The 20,006-nt window shown below is 32.0% G+C and overlaps 4 protein-coding genes across 5 annotated transcripts in view; 2 read left to right on the forward strand and 2 right to left on the reverse strand.

The window, feature by feature from the left end:
- Positions 1-11: 11 nt before the first annotated feature.
- On the reverse strand, positions 12-2,140 carry LOC122530388 (transmembrane protein 145-like). Its single transcript, XM_043657288.1, has 4 exons — positions 1,818-2,140; positions 1,116-1,542; positions 460-1,049; positions 12-331 (listed from the first exon to the last, which is right to left on the reverse strand). The coding sequence occupies exons 1-4, from the start codon at positions 1,911-1,913 to the stop codon at positions 62-64; spliced, it is 1,383 nt and encodes a 460-aa protein (XP_043513223.1). The 5' UTR covers positions 1,914-2,140; the 3' UTR covers positions 12-61.
- Positions 2,141-2,789: 649 nt separating this feature from the next.
- LOC122530392 (ribosomal RNA-processing protein 7 homolog A) lies at positions 2,790-4,210 on the forward strand. The gene is made up of 4 exons (XM_043657299.1): positions 2,790-2,929; positions 3,023-3,355; positions 3,437-3,745; positions 3,817-4,210. Exons 1-4 carry the CDS (start codon positions 2,893-2,895, stop codon positions 3,900-3,902), a joined length of 765 nt encoding a protein of 254 aa, XP_043513234.1. The 5' UTR covers positions 2,790-2,892; the 3' UTR covers positions 3,903-4,210.
- Positions 4,021-5,787, reverse strand: LOC122530391 (uncharacterized protein C7orf26 homolog). Its single transcript, XM_043657298.1, has 4 exons — positions 5,325-5,787; positions 4,609-5,230; positions 4,224-4,525; positions 4,021-4,153 (listed from the first exon to the last, which is right to left on the reverse strand). The coding sequence occupies exons 1-4, from the start codon at positions 5,401-5,403 to the stop codon at positions 4,065-4,067; spliced, it is 1,092 nt and encodes a 363-aa protein (XP_043513233.1). The 5' UTR covers positions 5,404-5,787; the 3' UTR covers positions 4,021-4,064.
- A 454-nt stretch (positions 5,788-6,241) lies between these two features.
- The window catches only part of LOC122530389 (retinoic acid receptor RXR-alpha-B), an 83,639-nt gene continuing 69,874 nt past the window's right edge, over positions 6,242-20,006 (forward strand). For both annotated transcript variants that reach the window (XM_043657292.1, XM_043657296.1), the window contains exon 1: positions 6,242-6,578. Coding sequence is in view for 1 of the 2 variants with exons in the window: in XM_043657296.1 (XP_043513231.1) it covers positions 6,560-6,578 (19 nt within the window). In the remaining variant the exon portion in view is untranslated. The remainder of the gene's footprint in view (positions 6,579-20,006) is intronic.

Here is a 20,006-nt window from a genome sequence, read left to right on the forward strand (position 1 = left end):
TAAAAGAAGTAAAAGTAAAATTGTACAATTATAATTACATAATTTTGGAGTATGGTTATTATTAATGTTGCAAAGTAGATGGTATTGAACGTGAAATAGTAAATGCAGAACTTGTTGTTCTAACATGAGGTTCATAACTGTGATCTTGTCCTTCACCACCAATAGGCATGATTTGACATGTTCTAATATGAAATGGAAAACGTTTGTTAGCCATAGATGGTCTAGTGATATATAAAAATATTATGTGTCCCATAAAAGTAGTCCATAATAAACATCCCTTAGCAACACTTTCTCGTACCCACTCGTCTACTAATAAAGTGATGCAAAGTACCTAAAACATTATAAACATTTTACACATTCTAAGAGAATGAACAAATTCTATATAAATATTTTGTTATATAACATTTTACATTACTGTAATAATATAACATTATACAGTACTGTATTTTTTTTATATACCGTTAATGGATGACATAAAAACCACGCTGATCCCAATGAAAATAATGAACCATAAAAATGAAGTTTTGTTGACATTTTTGTAACAGTTTTAAAACATTGAAGAGAAAATATAATCCATGCAATCAATTTCAATATTATTAATCCATAGCCTGGCGGTGACTCATAAATGTACAGTACTAATCCAGGATCAAAGACATCAAATTGATAAATATATAATGAAAATTGACAGAAAGAAATTAGGCATATAAAACATATAAGCCATCGAGTTTGTCTAGGTTTTAAAATACTTTTAGTTACTGTATAACCAAGAGCCAGTAATAACATAAGTATAGTATACAAAATATCTGAACATGCTTCTAATAATTGACCAAATAAAAGAGCATTTTCTATTTGTATCCCCTTTAAACCAAGAGTTATATAACTATAAATTTCGAGTAATATTCCTACTAATTGACAAAATAGTGAAGTCATAAATATTTTGTAAGATACATGTAATAATCTTCTTGCTCTTAATTGTATGGCTACGTAAAAACTTAATATTACAAGTATCACATAAATACAAGCAATTGTTATCAGTTCTGGTAGTATATCTGAAATAAAAAATAGATTTAATTAAACAGCGTTAAGTAACTTTAAATCAATATAATGTTACTTGCAGAATTCATCTGCCGAAAAGTGTTCTTTCCAAAAGTGCCCATGCGGTGCATTTGTTAACGATATCCAATACGAAATGTTTAATCCAGTTTTCGAAGAACAATCTGCTAATGCGATAAACCACCATCTCGGACGAGATGATCGAAATCTTCGATAATTAGAGCATCGTATTATTGCGTCTTCTTTTTCGACGCATCCTGATTCTTCAGATATGGATGTAGATAATGGTACTATTTGTCCAATTCCATCCCAAAGTATAGCTTCTTTTTCCATACATGTTTTATTCGAAGGATAAACGCTTGGCCATTGATTAGGAGCATCATAATACAACAATATCTTTAAATTTTGTTCATTACCTCCCAATTCGAATTCATATCGAAATGTGCCTTGTTCCGTTAAGAAGCAAAACCTTGCTAGAAATGCCCAATTCTGAAAAACATTACAGTACAGACTGAAAAAAATATTTAAATTAATATGAAAAATTATTGATACAATTCTTTATAATTAATGTATTGAATAGAAAATACACTATATAGAAATATTATGTACAATGTAATAATCTGACTTATATATATTTTCAGAAACAGTATATTTTTACTAATTTTACTTTGACATATTATTGTTTTAAATTAAATATTAATATTATCGTATCAAAGTAGACAGTAGTAGAAGTAGAAAAAGTTAAAAAAGAATGTTTATAGTACTTCACGTGTTACAAGATGTCCTTGAAGTATTTTGGTCTCTGAGTATATTAATAAAAATTTAAATATTATAAAAAATAATGACAATATGGTAAACATAGTTGACACACGACCGTATATTTTTCCTGAACTAAAATATCTATACAAGCATATATCTGTAACATGTTACCGGCTACCTGCTGTTTTTCTCATGATCAATATTTCCCTGCTGCTTAGAACTATGTATGCATTTTTAATTAGCGTATTGATTTATATTGTAATAATAAATACTTCAAATAAACAATATTGAAGGGAAAAAATGTCAAACATGAATTTCATATTTTTGAATTGTAATTTAAAGCTTCGGAATGAATTCTCATTTAAAGCTTTAGAATCGTTTTGTTGTTTAGTTCATACTTTTTATAATCTTGACCTTTATTTTTAATAGTAGACATAATAATAATAATAATAGTAATATATACGTATATAATAAACTAATATGTACACATAGATATACGTAGATATACACGTTGGAATAAAACAGAAAATATCGAAAATTTTATAGAATATTTAAATTGTGTTATTGAAACTATTTTTGTCTAGAAAAAAAGTATAATTATACAATTTATACAATTATAAAAGTCTATTAGAAAACAATATATATATAATATAAATAATAACTATTGTACGATTAATCATTTATTACGTACGAATTAATTTCTTGATTTTTTATGATTAAATGTTAATGTCTCGTTTTAATATAAATTTTCTAATTATTATTAAAAATATATATGCATATATATATAATCGTCTGATGATGAAGAAACTTATTTGTTAAACATCCTACATTAATTTTATGTGCTGTTCATGTTTTCTGTTATGTCACTGGTTAGTCTAAACACGTGTAAAAACAAATGTAAATGTGTGTTTTGTATTTTACAAAAGTATTTTTTTTTTAGTATTTGACTTTTTATATTATCTATAAAAAAATTTTTTATATTACGTATAAAAAAAATTCATAGTATAAAGATTAATTTATTAGTGTAAAGATTAATTTTTGTTATTAATTGGAATAGAGGTTATAAACAACTAAGTGATCATGAAAAATAAAAACGAAAGTCTTAAAGGTTTTAAAAGTAAATATATAATATTTTGTTGAATGCAATAATTAATAAATTTATTTATTTAAATAATTTTTTATTTAAATTATTCAATTATTCAATTTGTAGCACTATGGCTTCAATTTGACAAAGAAACTACTGACAAGCATCAATTATTTTTTAAAGAGCATTCAATTAGAAACCAAGACTCGAAACATCCCAAAGGAAGGACACTATTCCTGTTAAATATTCCTCCCTATATTTCACATAAAACTTTAAAAGTAATATTCAGTAATTTGTGTGGAACTGTGTCTACAGTTTATTTTATAACTTCCAAAGGATTTAAAACAGCATACATAGTCTTTGAAAAAGAATCTGCTTTAGAAAAAGCGTTAGAAATTTGTGATGAGCACATAGTAACATTAAATAGTAAAAGAAAAATTTGTTTTACAGGATTGGAAAGTGAGTTATATAAAGTACATATACATTTATAGAGAATACCTCTATAAAATACTTCTTAATTCATTTTAATAAATTTAACAGAATGGTGCTTCAAATATAATCGTGCTTTACTATGTGATGAAAAAATACTGAAAAAGAAGATTGAAGTTTATATGCAAAATTATGACCAAAAAATTGCTGAGAAGATAGCAAAAGAAAAAGCAATGAAAGAAGAAGAAGCAGAAAATGATGGTTGGGTAACTATTACAGGACGAAAGAAAAGAGGACAATTTGCACTTTCCAGGAAAGAATCCACTATTAACAAAGTACAACGCAAAGAAGAACAAAAAAATAAGAAAAAGCAATTGCTTAACTTTTATACTTTCCAAATTCGTGAGAGTAAAAAACAGAGTAAGTTTTACATCATATGAGCTTCAACGTTTATGTATAATTTCCATATTTCATTAAATTTTTCTGTACAGATTTGGCGGAATTACGAAAAAAATTCGAATTGGATAAAAAAAGATTACAAGATCTAAAATCTAAGAGGACATTCAAACCATTTTAATATTTAATCAAATTAATCATGTTCATATGAAATAGATATTTATTATGTTGTAAAAAATTTGTTTACATTTACAGATATGATTTTATATGTATATTATTACATTTAAATTTATATACAATTCCACAAAACAAAAGTAATTATAATAGAAATTCAATAATATAATTAAGCAGCTTTAGATGCATAAGTTTGTAAAGTCCATTCAATTAAGAAATGCTGATAGGATAAAGGTTGTAACAAAGCTAATAATTCCTCTGTAAAAAAAAGAAAATACAAATTAATTTTTAATAAATTAATTTCATATTAAAAAATTATGATATATACGTTTGTTTCCATAAATACAGTTTGCACACATGGCTGTACTAACAGCTTGTCCAAGTCGTTCCATAGTAAGATCACGTGAAATAGAATTAATGTTTGTTTGGGACTGTAAAGTAGCAGTTAAAGTTCGAATAGTAGCAGCGAAATGTTGCGCAGATATAGCATGTTTATTATTTCCGTTGTTTTTTAATCGCAATACCGAGTCCATTAGCAAGTGTTGAATTTTAGAATATAATTTTTTTCGTTCCTCAAAGTAGTCTGTATTTTCTATGTCAATTGAACGTACAGGAGACAAAATACACCACCTAAAACATATTTACATTTATATTTCTATTTATAAAATCATAATGCTTTATTTTATGCAAGAAGTTTTTTTTTTTTAAATTACCTGAATAAACCTGCTATTGGTGTTATTGGTGTCATTGGAATGCCACCAGTTGGTAAAGCAGGATTGTCTATTAAAGGAGTCAATAAAAGACTTGGGTTTTCATCTATCCATTCTCCTATCAATCTGAGTAGTTCTGTAGGTGGATCTTTATCTTCATAAACCTCACCTATTGCCGTTAGTAAATTGGCAGTGAAATGTGGTGCAAGAACAGGAAACTGCTTCAATTTGTCAATAGATTTTGGAGTAAGGACAAAATAGTCATTAAGTACGTGCCTTGCTAATCCTACGCTCTGCGGTGAAGTAGAGCCTAGTTGTTGCATCCAAATTCCAGTCGCATTCAAGACTGCTTTGTTTTGAGTAGCAATAGCTAAAGATACTAAATTGCCTAAGATTTTATATCTAGGACTATCTGCGGGGAAAAGAGATAAAAATACTGCGTTGCGTACTGCAGCACTTCCACCAGGGCTTTGGAAGAAATCGCTTAGGACTTCTATTAATTGCAACTCTTGTATTGCCATTGTCAGGTTGCGTTTTTTCCGCCTTTCTATTTCTCCAAATACAAATTCTGATATTAAATCTAGTTGTAAATCCATTTGTTTTCCAGGTCTACCGCATAATATTTCTTTAAAGATAGTAATAAAATAATAAAACATGTTTAATAATATAAATATAAAGTTAACCTAACTTAATCTAACCTATGTTAATCAATATCTTACCGATTCTGCATAATGCCTCTCTAGCGCAATAAGGAAAATCTAATTTTCGTAAATTTTGTTTTATATCATTTCCTGCCATTAATGCATATATACGTTTACAATATTTAAGAACATTCAAAATAAACTATTCAGTTTTTATATGATTTAACGAACAAAACATTGAATATATTTCATAAAGTTATAATTTTGCATTTTCATGAACGTGATATGTTTTTGGTAACTAACGAAGAACAATGTATGTATATTAATTAATATTTTGTATATATCTATCTTGAGTTTGTATAGTAGGACGAATATCCAATAATCACGTAGTTGAGCTATTTGGTTTTAAACGCGCGAAAAAGGGAATTTATTCCCTATAATTATATATAGAACACCTGCGTCCTTTATTTAATTATGATAAATAATTAATCAAAAGTATACTCTGTATACTTTTTATATATTCAATTGTAAACAATATAACATTACTTAACTATAATCAATGTACGCCGAACATCCGAGTCGAATATCGAATTTTTGAAAGCGAACGATATATGTACACATACATTAATTGAAACAATGTTTTGTACAATAATTTTTGTACATTACAATCTATTATTTTTATTTTAAAGAATATTATCATAAAGAATGCAAAAAGTAGTGATTTTAGAAGAAAAATATGGGAAAATTATCAAATAACGAACGAAATTTATATTTATAATTATGAATTAATAATTACGTAAAGTTGAAATATATTTGAAGTTTGAGTTACTTAAATTTACGTATTATAATTTATGTAAATTTTATATTTTACATTTATATATGTATATTTTAATAAAAATATTTTTTCCAGTATTGAAATTTAGATCTCGCTTCACGTGTATCGCAATGGGATCGGACATTCAATGCGTAGCGCCATCTTTGAGTAGGTTGCGAACTACATTGTTAGTCAAAACAATCGCCGAATTCAGGATCTATTTTTAGGCGGCACACGCTAAGCTACAGTACTTCACTAATTTTCGTGTGCATCGAAAAAAAAGGATAGACTGCTCTAGTGTCTCGTATAATTGTCTATCGATTTCGAAAAGGTTCAACGACCTCACGATAATTGTGACAAGAGACCGACCGGCCATGTTTATATCGTGGTGAATTTTGAGCCAGCGGCCCGTAATCTACAGAGTAATTTTCCACGTGTACTTGCTCGATACTCGTGTCGTTTACCGTACATCCAGCACGGTGTCTAAGGCCTTTGCGAGATGGAGTCTAACGAAAGGGGTGAGTAAATCTACATAGAAATAAAATCACGACAATATTGAGCCTCTGACACAAATCGCGACCTGGGGGCAATGGCAGTGTCAGGGTCGAAACGGAACTAGTTCAGTGACCGCATTCGCGACATTTGACCGCGATATTACCCGAGAATTTCTTTTCGAACATATCTCCCATTCGTCTTGAACCCTCTACGAATGTGGCATTTCTCTTTGAGATAATGTTCCTGTGAAAATTCCTTTCGAGATCAAATCTATGTCACATCTTGCTTTTGTTCTCGACTGTACACTCTCTTGGTTTAATCCTTACGCGTGTCTTATTTACACGAAACAAACACAGAAGTGCATACAAAAAAGAAACATTTTGTTCCCCAATGTGACATTGTTATTTCTCTTTTAGTTGTCGATGTCATAAATAAGCGATTTGTTCAAATAGGCGTAGCTTGTATTTCATGTTTTTCTTTTTTTGACGTTTTACCTCGTGGTAGTGAAGAAGGGTCGTACAGCTACGTTTTCTATTACGCAATAGTATAACGGCGTGTCTCTAACCTAGATAATCTCTCGCATATAGAAAATTGAAGCCAGGGTACCGCTTGACAGAGACACGTGAGAATTATTATCGCTTGACCGAGTCCGGCATGTGTTGCAATGTGGCGACACCTGCCGACCGTTTGTGCACGTCCTACCTCAAGCTAGTGCGAATTAACCCTCTCCGTGTTCGTTGCCGTTCAACCCTTTCGTCTTATGAAAGACGTAGATGAACGGGGTGATGTAGCGAAATAAACAAAATTTTTTCAGAGACTATCTAACAATTTAATAATAATCTAAATTAGGTTAATAACGTTGAACGAAGTTCTGCTAAATAAATGAATATATTTGAATTAAAAATTAATTAATTCCAATGGTAATATTCAACTGTAGTTTATCTTTTATCCTTTGATTAGTAATATGTTGAAATCGTTGAATGGTAAAAAGAATTAAAATGTTAGAGGAGAAAACTGCATTCTACTTTATAACATAATATTTATTGACAAAGATTGAGGTTAGAAAGTTTCAATTGAGAAAATATTGGTAAAAGAATATCGGAATTATATTTTTGACTATGAATTGATCTGTATATTACATTATATATTATGCATGAACACAAATGTGCATCATACTAATCTAAGTTCTATTTTGTCTGTACATTTTAATATATATATATACATACACGCACGTACACACACAATATTCATACAAGTGAAGTTAAAAAATGGATCGTTCAATTAAATGTGTTATTTGTTTTTACTGTACATTAATTCGTATCTAAATTACATATACTTCAGTCATGCAACTAAATGTCATTTTGCAGTTTTGCAAACATTTAATATACTACTCATTTTTCTCATCTAGTGTTTTATAGTTTTACCATTCTTCTTCTATAAAATATCTTTTGTTTAGTTATATGATTTATATAACATTCGAGTTCTTTCAAAAATATGCTGTTTCGCGAAATTTCCAGAATCTTTCGGTTTCTACTAGAGGGCAGGCGTGCACTGTTGTTTTGTCCCTTTATTTTTAATTCGTTTCTTTTCTCCGTTTTTCTTCTGAGATCCTTCTCCTCTTTCTCTGCTAGATTCTTCCGTGTTATATAAGTCCAAGGACGAACTTCGCGATCTCACTCTCTCTATTTGTTTTCACATCTCCTTTTCTCCTTGACGTTTCTGTTTTATTTCTTTCTATATCAGTAGTGCTGTCTTTTTCGCTCCTTTTCTAACCTGTCTTCTGTTGTCCTTCCGTCTCTTTTCCTCTTTTTATTCTTCCGGTGTTCTGCATTCTCTTTTTGTCCTCTTCCTTCTCTCTTTAACGTGTTTTCTTCTCTATTCTTTACCGTATTGCTTTATTACATTGGTCTGTGCATGCTATGCATCCCTCTCCTTCTTTCTTTCATTGTGCTTCGATTTGCATTATGATTGGATGGTGTTCTTTGTTGGTTGGAGCTAGTGTACTGTTAACACGCGTCCTCGGTTGAATAATTTATGAAAAACGTGCTGCTTGTTTTTGAAAGACGGAGCATATTTTTCTATTGCGGATTTTTTTTTTATTTAATTTTTGAATACTCGTTTCAGGGTCGACTACATAATTTTCATAAATGTAGTATTGTTTAAAGTAAACTCGAATAGATTTACATTGTACATCATAACCTTGAATTTCTTCAAGGTTATGACTGTGCAAATGTTACGTAACCAAAGAGTAACTGTAGCTATACTTAATCTAAAATTTCGAACTGAATTCGTTTTTCTTTTCTTTATTTATGATCGAATCGTATCACAAGTCAAATTTTTACCCAAATTATGATGTAGTTTTATATAATAAATCGGTTTTTGTCAAAAGACTTATACCAGAAAGAGATTGAGCTCAAGCTCAATTTCGCATCTTCTACGAGCAAAGTTCCAAGCTTTTCAAAAATTTGAAAAAATTCTCCGATATTTAACGAAGTCTTTGTTACATTGTAGAATTAATTTTTTGAGTCAAATGTCATTTTTTTGCTTCGAAAAAATTTTTGGGTGAAATACGTATAATATTTTTAAAATTCGTTGAAAATTTCATAATTTTAATAATCCGGAAATAAACGATCCAGGTTATCTATTTAAATCTATTAATTTTCTGTGAAATAATTTCGAAGGACACTTCTTTTTCGATCGTCTTCATTTCGCGAATGAATTTTACTCGGAGTATTTTTGATAGTCATTTTGATAATAATTAATACATAACAGTAATAGTAATTAATAATACGTGACGCGAGTTGCATAACTGCGTTGGTAACAAACAGAATGCAAATCCACGACGATCGTCGTATTTCATCAACTATCGTGACAATTAGATGATATTGATTTATAGCGTTCAACGCGAGCTAGGAGGATGGATAATTGATGACCTTGCGCGAGATTATGCTCGTCCAACGGGTATCGTACGATTTCGCGTCCTCGGGGATGGGATTGCACGAATTTTCTCGTTACAGGGAGTTACATGGTGAATTAGGCGCGGCTTTTGCGAAATTATCGGCGTATCTTGAACTATATAGCAATTTCTTGCAATTTGAAGTTTCACTTGGAATTAACGACAAACTTCATAAAAGAAATACGTAAGTAGAAAACATACTAGCTGCATCTATGAAAGAATTTAAAAAAAAAAGGGAAAAACTCCAGTTTTAATTAATTGGTTTGTTTATCTGCAAATGACCTTGTTTCGTCTAGCTATATTTTCTCTATCGTTTGGCTAACTTTGATATTTGAACCTCATCGAATGAGTCAATTAGCAAGTTGAGTTCTGCTACAAAGAATTATTTCTTTTGCTCATAGTTCGTATATGTATACGTACGTAAAATTAATCATTGCAATAACCTGTAGTTTTATCGTTAAATTCCATGGAATACACATAGTATGAAAAATGTAATAAAATGTCCAAAATATGTACATTTTGCACATAAAATAATTTTCTGTGGTAAATGTTTTAATTATACTCTCAAAAATATCCATTTTCTCTCAAAAATCTATGTTTATTCTGTAAGAAAAATGCAGTATGTTCATCGTCATTGAATGAAAGGCGCATTGTTAACCTTTTATAGCTAAAATTTTGCTTACAAGGGGAAAAAATTATTGATCGTAGCCATTTACTTCTATTGAAAATTTTCAAACTGATAATTGTCGTAGACAAGTCATTTTTTTAATGGCCTATTGATAAAATACAATAGCGAAGCAACAAACAAACGAAATGACATTTTCGAAACGTGGATACGTAAAATTTTCAAGTTTTTTTACACGACGTCGTGGTCGGTTAAGTTTGTCATCGATCAAAACTTGAGAGTTCGAAATTGATCGTGAAGCGCGTTCTCGCGAAATTGTTTCGAGCAGCTTGAACGAAGGTATCTAATTTCTAAAGCGTTAACTTCGCCAATTTATGGCGTAGCTGATGCCCGTTGTATTTAATTTCGAAGGAACGTTGGCTAATGCATGGATCCGTTCTACGCTTTCATGCCAATTAACGAGATAGATTTTCAACGTGTGGGCGCAGAACGTGGCTCGCTCGTTTAGATACATAGTTCGGTCTCTCTCGCTTGTCGTATCAGGTCAGAATTAGAGATAGAATTGAATACATTACGATTAGATATTTCCAATACTATTTCCAAGCACACACTGAAATTTAAGCGGGATAGTTTCAGTGTTTCACGAGTATTTGAGAATGAAGTATCACTTTCAAGCAGACTCGATATTTTTGAATAAAAATCGGATCGAGTACCTATCCTACCAGTAGGTTCGGACCTTACGACTCTCACAAGTATTTAAAAATTTCTTTGTTTTTGAAAGTTATCAGAAAGATACACGAAAAACAGTACGTTCGACGGCTATACTCTTTCATAAAACTCTTAGAATATTTCTTTAATATTTAATATTTATATCTTTAATATTAATATTAATATTTATATCTTTAATATTTAATATTCAGTATTTATTGTAGGTAATAAAATTTTTAAATTACACGTATGTATTTTATGAAGCAATTGTTAATACATTTACACTTTACAAATTCTTTCTTGTATCATTTAATATTTCTCAATTTTGAAACAAATATAATATTTGCCCTAAGACTTTTAAACGAGGATTTAAATACGCGTAAAACTTACAGAAATTGAAGTTCGGATTCATATACTACTCGTGTATATACACGCACGTACGTATACATGTGAAATGACTTTAATGGTGACTGTATCGAAGAGCAAACAGGTCGGATCAAAAATCTCGAGGTGTTTTAGTTATTGTTAGATATACGCTTGGAATAAATGGCACAAGATCTTTTTTTTTCACAGAAAAACAGGGACATGCTTCGTCTGATTAAAAATTTCTGACACAGATGTCGAGACGTTGGCGTTTATAAGAAATTCAGAGTCAACTCGCCTTTAGATGCGATATAAATTAGCAAAAATTGACTATAGAAGATCCTGGATCTTTAATTGCTTAACTGGTAGATCTTTAACGTATGCATTTTTAATTTTTTTCCCGTGTATTAAGAACACGGATTTTTAATTTTCTTAATATACGTCTCGAAGCGATCTTTAGTTTCTGTCGTTCACTTTGCGAGGATTATCCCCTTGCTGCGTTTTCGATAAACGAGCACGAAGTCTGTCTCTCTCGCAGCTCGTTCGCGGGAAATATAAATAGACGGCTACGAAGAGTTTATTGATCGCGATGCATCCAAGGTTTTGCAACGATGGAGTGCGATTATGTAAACCACGTGTGCAATTATCGCGTTACGGTTCAGACGTATCTTCTAGGGACAAGTATCTGCTTCTGATGGGGTAACAGGGTCTTCGATACAGAACGCTACTCTTCCTTCTTCGATATTCGTCAATCCCTTCAGATGGAAGGACAACATTTGTTGGTTTGTCGTTTTTGTAAAATTTTTCACGAGAATTTTTACCTTAAATTTCTGAAGACACGACGAAAATGCGAAATTACAAGTTGGGTATTCCATAGGTAGGAAACATTGTAAAAGAATTTTGTTTTCTTTTATAATGAAAAATGTACTTTATTAAAGTCAAATTTTGAAACTTTTTAAAAGTCTTTTCTTTCGCATATCTTTGCGCTTGATACATATTGTAATAAGAAATTGCACGTGTAAAATTCAGCTATGTTAGACTACTGGAGGTTGATCGTAAAGTCGATTAATTGCAAAGGATCGGGAATTATGAAGAAAATGGGTAAATTATAAGATGGTGAGCTAACGAGAAAGCCTTTTTGCTCTTTAATCGAAGATTAAAATTCTCAATAATATAATGTTGTAGTTTTTTTAAGCTTTTTATCTTCTTACTTGCCACTGATGCATGTTTTTATAATTGGGACGAGTTGAAGTTTTTTGTAAGGGTAAAGTGATTTATTTGAGTATCCTATGGGAGTTAATTGGAGATGAAACGATAAAAGTGACGAAAGACTGTTTTTAAAGAAATCGTCGAAGGTAAATGCGATTATGAGTTGCTAGCATGAGTTAACCGGACTGATCTGACACGTATACACGTATCACGTTTATGTCTTACACATACGCATACGTATCACGTATATATCTTACATATATGTATACGTATACACGAATTTTTAATGCTTAAATGAAATAGTATTTCGAAATAGTATTTACTTATGCAAATATTTACGATGTTTACTATTTTATACCAAATTATTTCAAATTTTCTCCGACTCTGCAAGTTAATAGGTGATAAGTAAGAAAAGTCCCCCCCCCCCCAAGGGCAAAAGGTTAAAATGTTAATTCAAGTCGAATTCACCGCACAATTTACGTTATTTAAGGAAAACGCTGATTATAATTATTCAGTCAGTACGTGTTATTCGTCGTGCGATGAAAAGTAGCGTTCGCTATATGAATCGAGGAGGAATCGGCTTCCCACAGCAGCGCGGAAGTTTTACGTAACATACCGGCTAAACCAGGGTCGTCGTCATCGTCGAAGAAGTCGTCGTCGGTCGCTCGGTATTGAGCTCGGTGCACTCCGTGAGAAATGCACGGCGGAGTGTGACTGACTCCGTTCAAGTTTCCCTCCTTTTCTATCGCGATCGCTATTTATATTTCCGCAAGGCTAACGAGCGTACGTGCACCGAGCACGCTCGCGCGTTCGCCGATCGCGCGAATTGCGAAAGATGATTTACAATGACCTCGACGAGGTCATCTCCGCGATTCTTTTTCTTTTTTTTTTTTCGTGGTACAGGCGTCGTCGTTGAAATTAGTCGCGGGCCTTTCTTCCGTAGTAAACTCTCAGGGAAAGGAAATTCCTTCTTTTGAAAATCTGACAAATTGATCGAAGTCGAAACTCATCAAATTCTCAGTTTTTCAATTCCCCGTTTTTACTGTTATCCTCTTGCGCTGAAATGACGTGCCACGCACGTCGAGAATTTTTTTGCCCCAAATTGCAACATTTTCTCAGTTTCGAGCATATTTATCCCTAGAACTATCGACGATCGGAGACATCGAAGTCCAACAAGTTTATAGTACAGTGGAGAGTGTACAAGCTTTTGTTCATATATACTTTACGAAAAATTATTTAAATCTTTTTTAAAAACTCACTGTTTTCACGCCTATAAAATGTTCGACAAAAATTATAAATTGACCATTTTGACCACTGTGGTAGTTTCAGTAAATGTAACCCAGGCAAAACAAATGATATCATACCGACATAAGTTCAAAAGAAAAAAGAAAGCGACGAATTATTGTATTACGGTCACTCGTTATGGTCCGCGAACCAGTTGCCAGCGCAAGGGGTTAATCTCAAATGAAGAATTCCTCCCTTTTAAAATTCGAACCGTTTCGTTCTTCAGAGATAAAAAAAAGAAAAAAAGGAAAAAAGAACGAACGAAGGACCATCCTGAAACGATCGACAGGAGGGTGGACAGTGTTTATTAGTTAAAAGCAGGGAATGGGCGAGTCGGTGGCGATGGTTCGGTCGCGTCGGGGCATCGATCGCGTCTGTTGGGAGAGGGTTGCGGGACGATCCGGCGCCGGGGTGGCGTCGCGATGGTGGGGAAAGTGCAACTCGGAGTGCAAGCAGACCGTATATGCAATTGGCTGGAAAGTGCATCGCCTGGAGGGGATGGTGGCGTGTGAAAGAGAGACCGGGCGAAAAGGCGAAGAGGAGTAGGGGGGTTACGGAAGGGGAAGGCAAGTGCACACACAAAGTAGACATATAGGTCAATGTCGGGACACTCCCGTGCACTGTTTAGCACGACTCACCTACTGACCCACTTGCCTCCTCCTTTTGCGTACTCTGACCAGCTTCTCTCCTAGCTTCCCGGTCTCCCGCGGTTCCAGACGTCGGGACACACAGGTGTCACATGGGGTGTGGTCAAAGTTTTTCTTTTTCTTTTTCCTTTTTTTTTTTTTATAAACGGACGTACGATCGAAACTCTCGATTCTTACGAGAACGAAGCTCATTTCGTTAGACTGAAGGTGTTCTTACGTCGTGCAGCGAGTCGAAAAGTATGAAGGTAAAGATACTAGTGAGTAAACTGAGGTTTCTAGGAACGTTGGAAAATATTCCTCGTGACTGAGTGCATCATCGTCTTGAAAAAATTGAAATTTTTCCTTTGCTGGACGATTTTTTTTTTCACCGTTTTATTGAACTTTGGACGTTGGGGTTAAATCGACGAAGTTTAAGGATTTCTCAAAATCTTTGTCAAAATTTGATCTCTGATATTCAATGTTCGATAAAACGGTGAAAAGAAAATCGCGCAGTAAATTTTAAAGGATTGTCGCATAAGAACATCTTTGAAAAAAACGAATTCAGAACAGTTAAAGCAGAGACTTTATGCTTTAAAATGAGTAGATTGTTACGTGATTTTTTTAAAGTTATGATAGTTTAAAATATCGGCATTATATTGTGCTCCTTACCGTATAATGTTAAGTACAAGTTTCTGTAAATGTATCCGCCTCTGCATTACGGAAACACCCCGTAATTCTTTTTCGCGCGCGTGTAATCCCTGTGTGACCTCTTTTTCCGGTTCTCAGTGCTAGCCAACAGGTTTCCTCAGATATCGTCAATTGTTCTTTGAGTTACGAACACGTTTCATTCTTTGCTAGGTATCCGTATTTTCTCATTTGAGTCTTTCTTCGTTTGTAACTATAAAATCCGTTTTTCGGGGATGAATCTCTCTCTTTTTTAATAGTACAGAGTGTAAGACATTCAACTTCGGGAAAAAGGAGGAAAGAATTCTTCTCGATTATAGACCACAGATTTCTAATGCATTTATTGGCAAATTTTCGAATATATATAGATACATACGAAATTTAATACGTAAAGTAGATTTTTATCAAGGTTCTAGATTTTTAATTACATTCTCAAAAATTTGAATTTGCATAAAAATGCGTAGTCTTCTTATTTACAAGGGATTAGCGATGCTGCAAAATTGTAACGATTCGGCAAATATTAATTTTGGAGAGGTTAAAGCAGGTAGAGACGAATAAAGAATATTCCAAGTGGATATTTGTTTCTCAAAGCTAGAAAACTGATGATCAGTCTCTTGTTTTGCCGTTTTATTTTCATTTTTGGAAAATTGCGTGAGAGAGTAATTGTCGATACATACGAAAATGTACCAATCTATTTGAAGTTTATAGGTGAAATAATTCTCTTGACTAGTCGTTGCAGGTGATTCAAGTATTATAATCACGTTCGTTTTATAAACATTCATGATTTTTAATTGATCATTATGCAGCTCATTACGAAGTGTGTCAAAACGACGTCATGCTAGTGAGAGTAATTGTATTTACCTTCGATGATTTCTTTGAGTAACAAGTTCTAGGCATTCGCGTTGGTTCTTTTTTCCCCTCGCTACCAATGATCTTTCGATCTTGATTTGAATATCACGTTATTCTTCGTGATCCTTTTTTATTCACGATCATGACGAAACATCTTGTCAACACTCCTTCGATCTTACAATTAGTTTAACCGCGCGAGGGAATTATTTTCCAGAGTCGAAGTTTTCGAATAAACGAATTTTCGAATCGAGTTCTCTAATAATTGAAATACTAACTGATCATTAATTGTTGGAAATAAAATTTCCATATACAACAAGAAATATTTTTTAATACTTGCGTGTAGTTAATAATTGCGAACTTTCATTTTGTTTTACGAGCAATTTGAAAAAGTCGATTTTTGGATAATGAAGTGAAAATTCTATAAAAAATTCAAACACCATTAACTTGTAATTTGACTTTAATATCTTATTCTACTTCAAATGAACGAGTCGTCAAGTTGAATAAAATTTTCCGTGTGATAAATTTTCAATTATTCATACCGCACTCAGTATTAAAAAAAAAAGAAAAGAAAATAAGAGAAAAAGAATAAAAACTGATAAAACGCGTTATCGTTTTGCACGCTGTCGAGAAAAACGCTATAAAACAGAATAGCAATGCGTGACACTGGGACAATAAAAAGCGGTGTTCACCGGTGAAAGCGAATATAGGTCATAGCCAAATGAGTCAGGATTATGAAGGATGCACGTGCAACAGAGATATGTTTTCTCGCCATCCCTTCCCAGTGCTCGTGATTTTTGGATGGCGATGTTTTTTTAACAGAAGAGAGAGAAAGAGAAAAAAATTACACATCGCGAGAACACGCGGCGAGTATCGCGAATACAGCGACAAAATGAGAGTAGTTAGAAATGCGTTACACTGTAATATTATATATAGAGCTGGACATTGATATTAACACACTTACTGATGTATAAAACATGATAATTGACCCAGATTATATCAGGTAAACGATTAATTCGATAAAATTTCGTGTTAATGATTATCGATGCAAAATACGATGTAAACACGGTTTATTTATATATCAGAGTTTATTTGCAATGATTACAGGCGAATATTAAATTGATAAAGATTTTGATGAATTGATAAAGATTTCATACGCGCACAATTATTGAAATGATTATACCTTCCAATAGATTCCATTCCAATAGATTCCATTCCATTATCAATATGACAGGTTGGAAAAATAAATATTCCTTGACATTACATTATGATACATTGACACTTTGTAAGAAACAACACTCGGACCATGAATGGAATCTACAATAGATGAACAATTGTTTCATTCGTTAAATATTGTATGCTATAGGTTTATTAAAAAAATATATTAGAAGTTTATTAAGAAAAATATATTACGAGATTTAACAAGAAGCTTAGGAAGAATTTATTTTAATGTATGTACAACGAGATCTTTGATTCTTACTTCTTGCCGAGATTGCAATATATTTTCTTCCTTCTTCATTTGTAATCAACCTCGTCGCTGTTAAACTCGTTTTAAAAAAATAGACGCTACAGTATTAAATTCAACAAACGGTATTAAATTTATCTTCCCATTTTAACAAAAGGATTGCAAAACCGCCACGCGCCGCGACTCGATTTCCCGCTTCGTGTTCTCCGCGTTTCGATTTCCGCGAGGACGACGCACGTGCCGGGAAATCCGCACTTGACCCAATTTTCGGCTCGTTCGATAGCCGATGGCTCCCGCCAAGTTTTCCGCGGAAGCCTGCCAGGGGTGGGGAGGTTGGACGAATGGCGTTCCAGCTTGAAATTACATCGGGAACCTTGACATTCCCACGAGATCGGTAAATGGAAGCTCGTCACGTAAAGCGCGCTTCCGCGGGGACCGCGTAAGAGGGAATCATTGGCGAACGTAACGACGGACGATCCTTTCTCCGGGGTGCATCTCGGGAGTTTCTCGTTGGATAAACAGGTCGTGATTTTCGACCGTTGTTTGCCACGAGTTGCTCCGGATGTAACAAGTTGCAGGAACGAGTCGCGAGGATTTCGTTCATGCTTTATTTAAATCAATAATATTTATATGTGTAGGAAGATTTATTCATTATATAAATGGAATTCAAAATTTTCGTTTATATAAAGGAATATTTTATATTTATCCAATAAAAAGTATAATTATAATATTTTCTTTAATAATATTATGTGGCTTTCCTTTTTTAGTTGGGTTTTATTCAAAAGATTTAATAATTGAATTTTATTATTTTAAAAAAATAAAAATTTTTTGTTTAATTTTATTATTATTTAGAACATTATTAACTATTTCTTATTCTATTCGTTTAATCGTCTAATAAATTTATTTAATAATAAATTAATATTAAATATAATTTATTTATATGAAGGTAAATTAATAAATTTTTGTATAATATTTATAATAATTATTATATTAATATTAAGAAAATTTATTTTTAATTTAAATTTCATAATTGTTAATTTAAATTTATTACAAATTTATAAATATTTTGTAATTAAAATATTTATTTTAGGTTTTATTATAAACATAATTTTTATAAAAATAAATTTTAAAATAATTTTAATTTTTTTAAAGAATTTTTTTTTTATAATAAATATATATAAAATTATTATTTATAATTTTAATAAATTTTTAAATAAATATGAAATTAATAATCACGTTGAGAAACAATGAACGTAGCAAGTATTTGTGCGTGTATTTGACGAGAAATCGTTGTTTACTTTGATAACAAAAACAGAAAAAAAAAAATTTTTTATTGTAAAGAAGCTTTAATCTTCAGAATCATGGCGGATTTGATTATGAAAAAAGTTTTTGAGACAAAGGATCTCAATTTCGTGGAAGTAGAGGCTCCAAAATGAAGTCATATTTTTTTTTTTAATTCAGTTATAATAGTTTGAGAAGCATTGACAATTTTTCTGTTCGGCTCAGTATTTTCAACTAGTTCACGTTATAATAAAAATGCAATTACTCTTTGCCTTTATAATTCAGTTTTTTGTATTTTCTAATATAGAACAAGTAATATGATAATAATTTTATTCATAATAAAATAACATTTTCGTTTCGAGTAGTTACTTAATTAATTTCATAATTAACTACAAGGGATATGTCAGGACAAGTAATGATATATTTATAAATGAAAAAATGTTTGTATCTTTTATATGAAACCATCACTAACAAATTATCTCATTTTCTGTTGCAGGTGAGTTAAAACGTTCTTCTACCAATCGAATATCGATGCCTCGTTACGTGAGTAATTATTAATAATACACGAAGTAAATGTGCAAATTTAGGTCAATTGAAACAGGACGATAATATCCATTACTCGCTAATTTAATAATACCTGTTAATTTCCCGTGTCCCTTCTTTCGAAACGATATTTCATACGATATATTGAAGAGACCACTGCTTTCAAACAAACGATTCATTCAGTGTTTTTAATACTTCCTTGACCATGCCATTAGAAGAACGTCCATTAATGCACTTAATAATGAAACAAAGATATTCCAACGCGGGAATAGATCAACACTGTCCGGTGAATGGGCTCGAAAGGCTCGTCGTTTTTATATTTTTATATTTTTATACCCTTGCTCGTCACACTTGCTCGACGTAAGAACAAACAATAATTCACTTTCCGTTAAGCGCTTTCTTCGGTTGATTGGCTTACGAGAGAGTGGAACCTTAATGCGGTTATCCTCAACTTGGTCAAGGTTTATCTCATGGTCCGAAGGGAGCGTGCAGGCTGATATAAAATACGAAAATAATAAAATACGAAAAAAAAAAAAAAAAAAAAAAAAAAAAAAGAAGAACAGAGAACAGTAGGAAGAAAAGGAAAAGCAATCACGCTCTTTTGACTCTCACTCGTTTCGCCATTTTTCCAACGGAATTTGTCCTTGTTAAATCGACACGATCGTAGAAGGCTAAAGTGCGTTGGAAAGATAAAATTCGTTGAATTTAAAAATTATTTTTTAGTCAACGAGTCAACTGCACAGAAGAAGATTCGTGCGAATTCTATTTTTACGCATAGATGTTCAATTATTCGTGTGATCTTGTCTGCTCCAGTTTTGTCTAACGTTGTGATCATTTGCTTCGGAATTTTCGCTTGCTCTA

This window comes from Frieseomelitta varia, unplaced genomic scaffold, assembly GCF_011392965.1.
Source record: "Frieseomelitta varia isolate USP_RPSP 00005682 unplaced genomic scaffold, Fvar_1.2 scaffold_341, whole genome shotgun sequence".
In the NCBI taxonomy this organism is placed as follows: domain Eukaryota; kingdom Metazoa; phylum Arthropoda; class Insecta; order Hymenoptera; family Apidae; genus Frieseomelitta; species Frieseomelitta varia.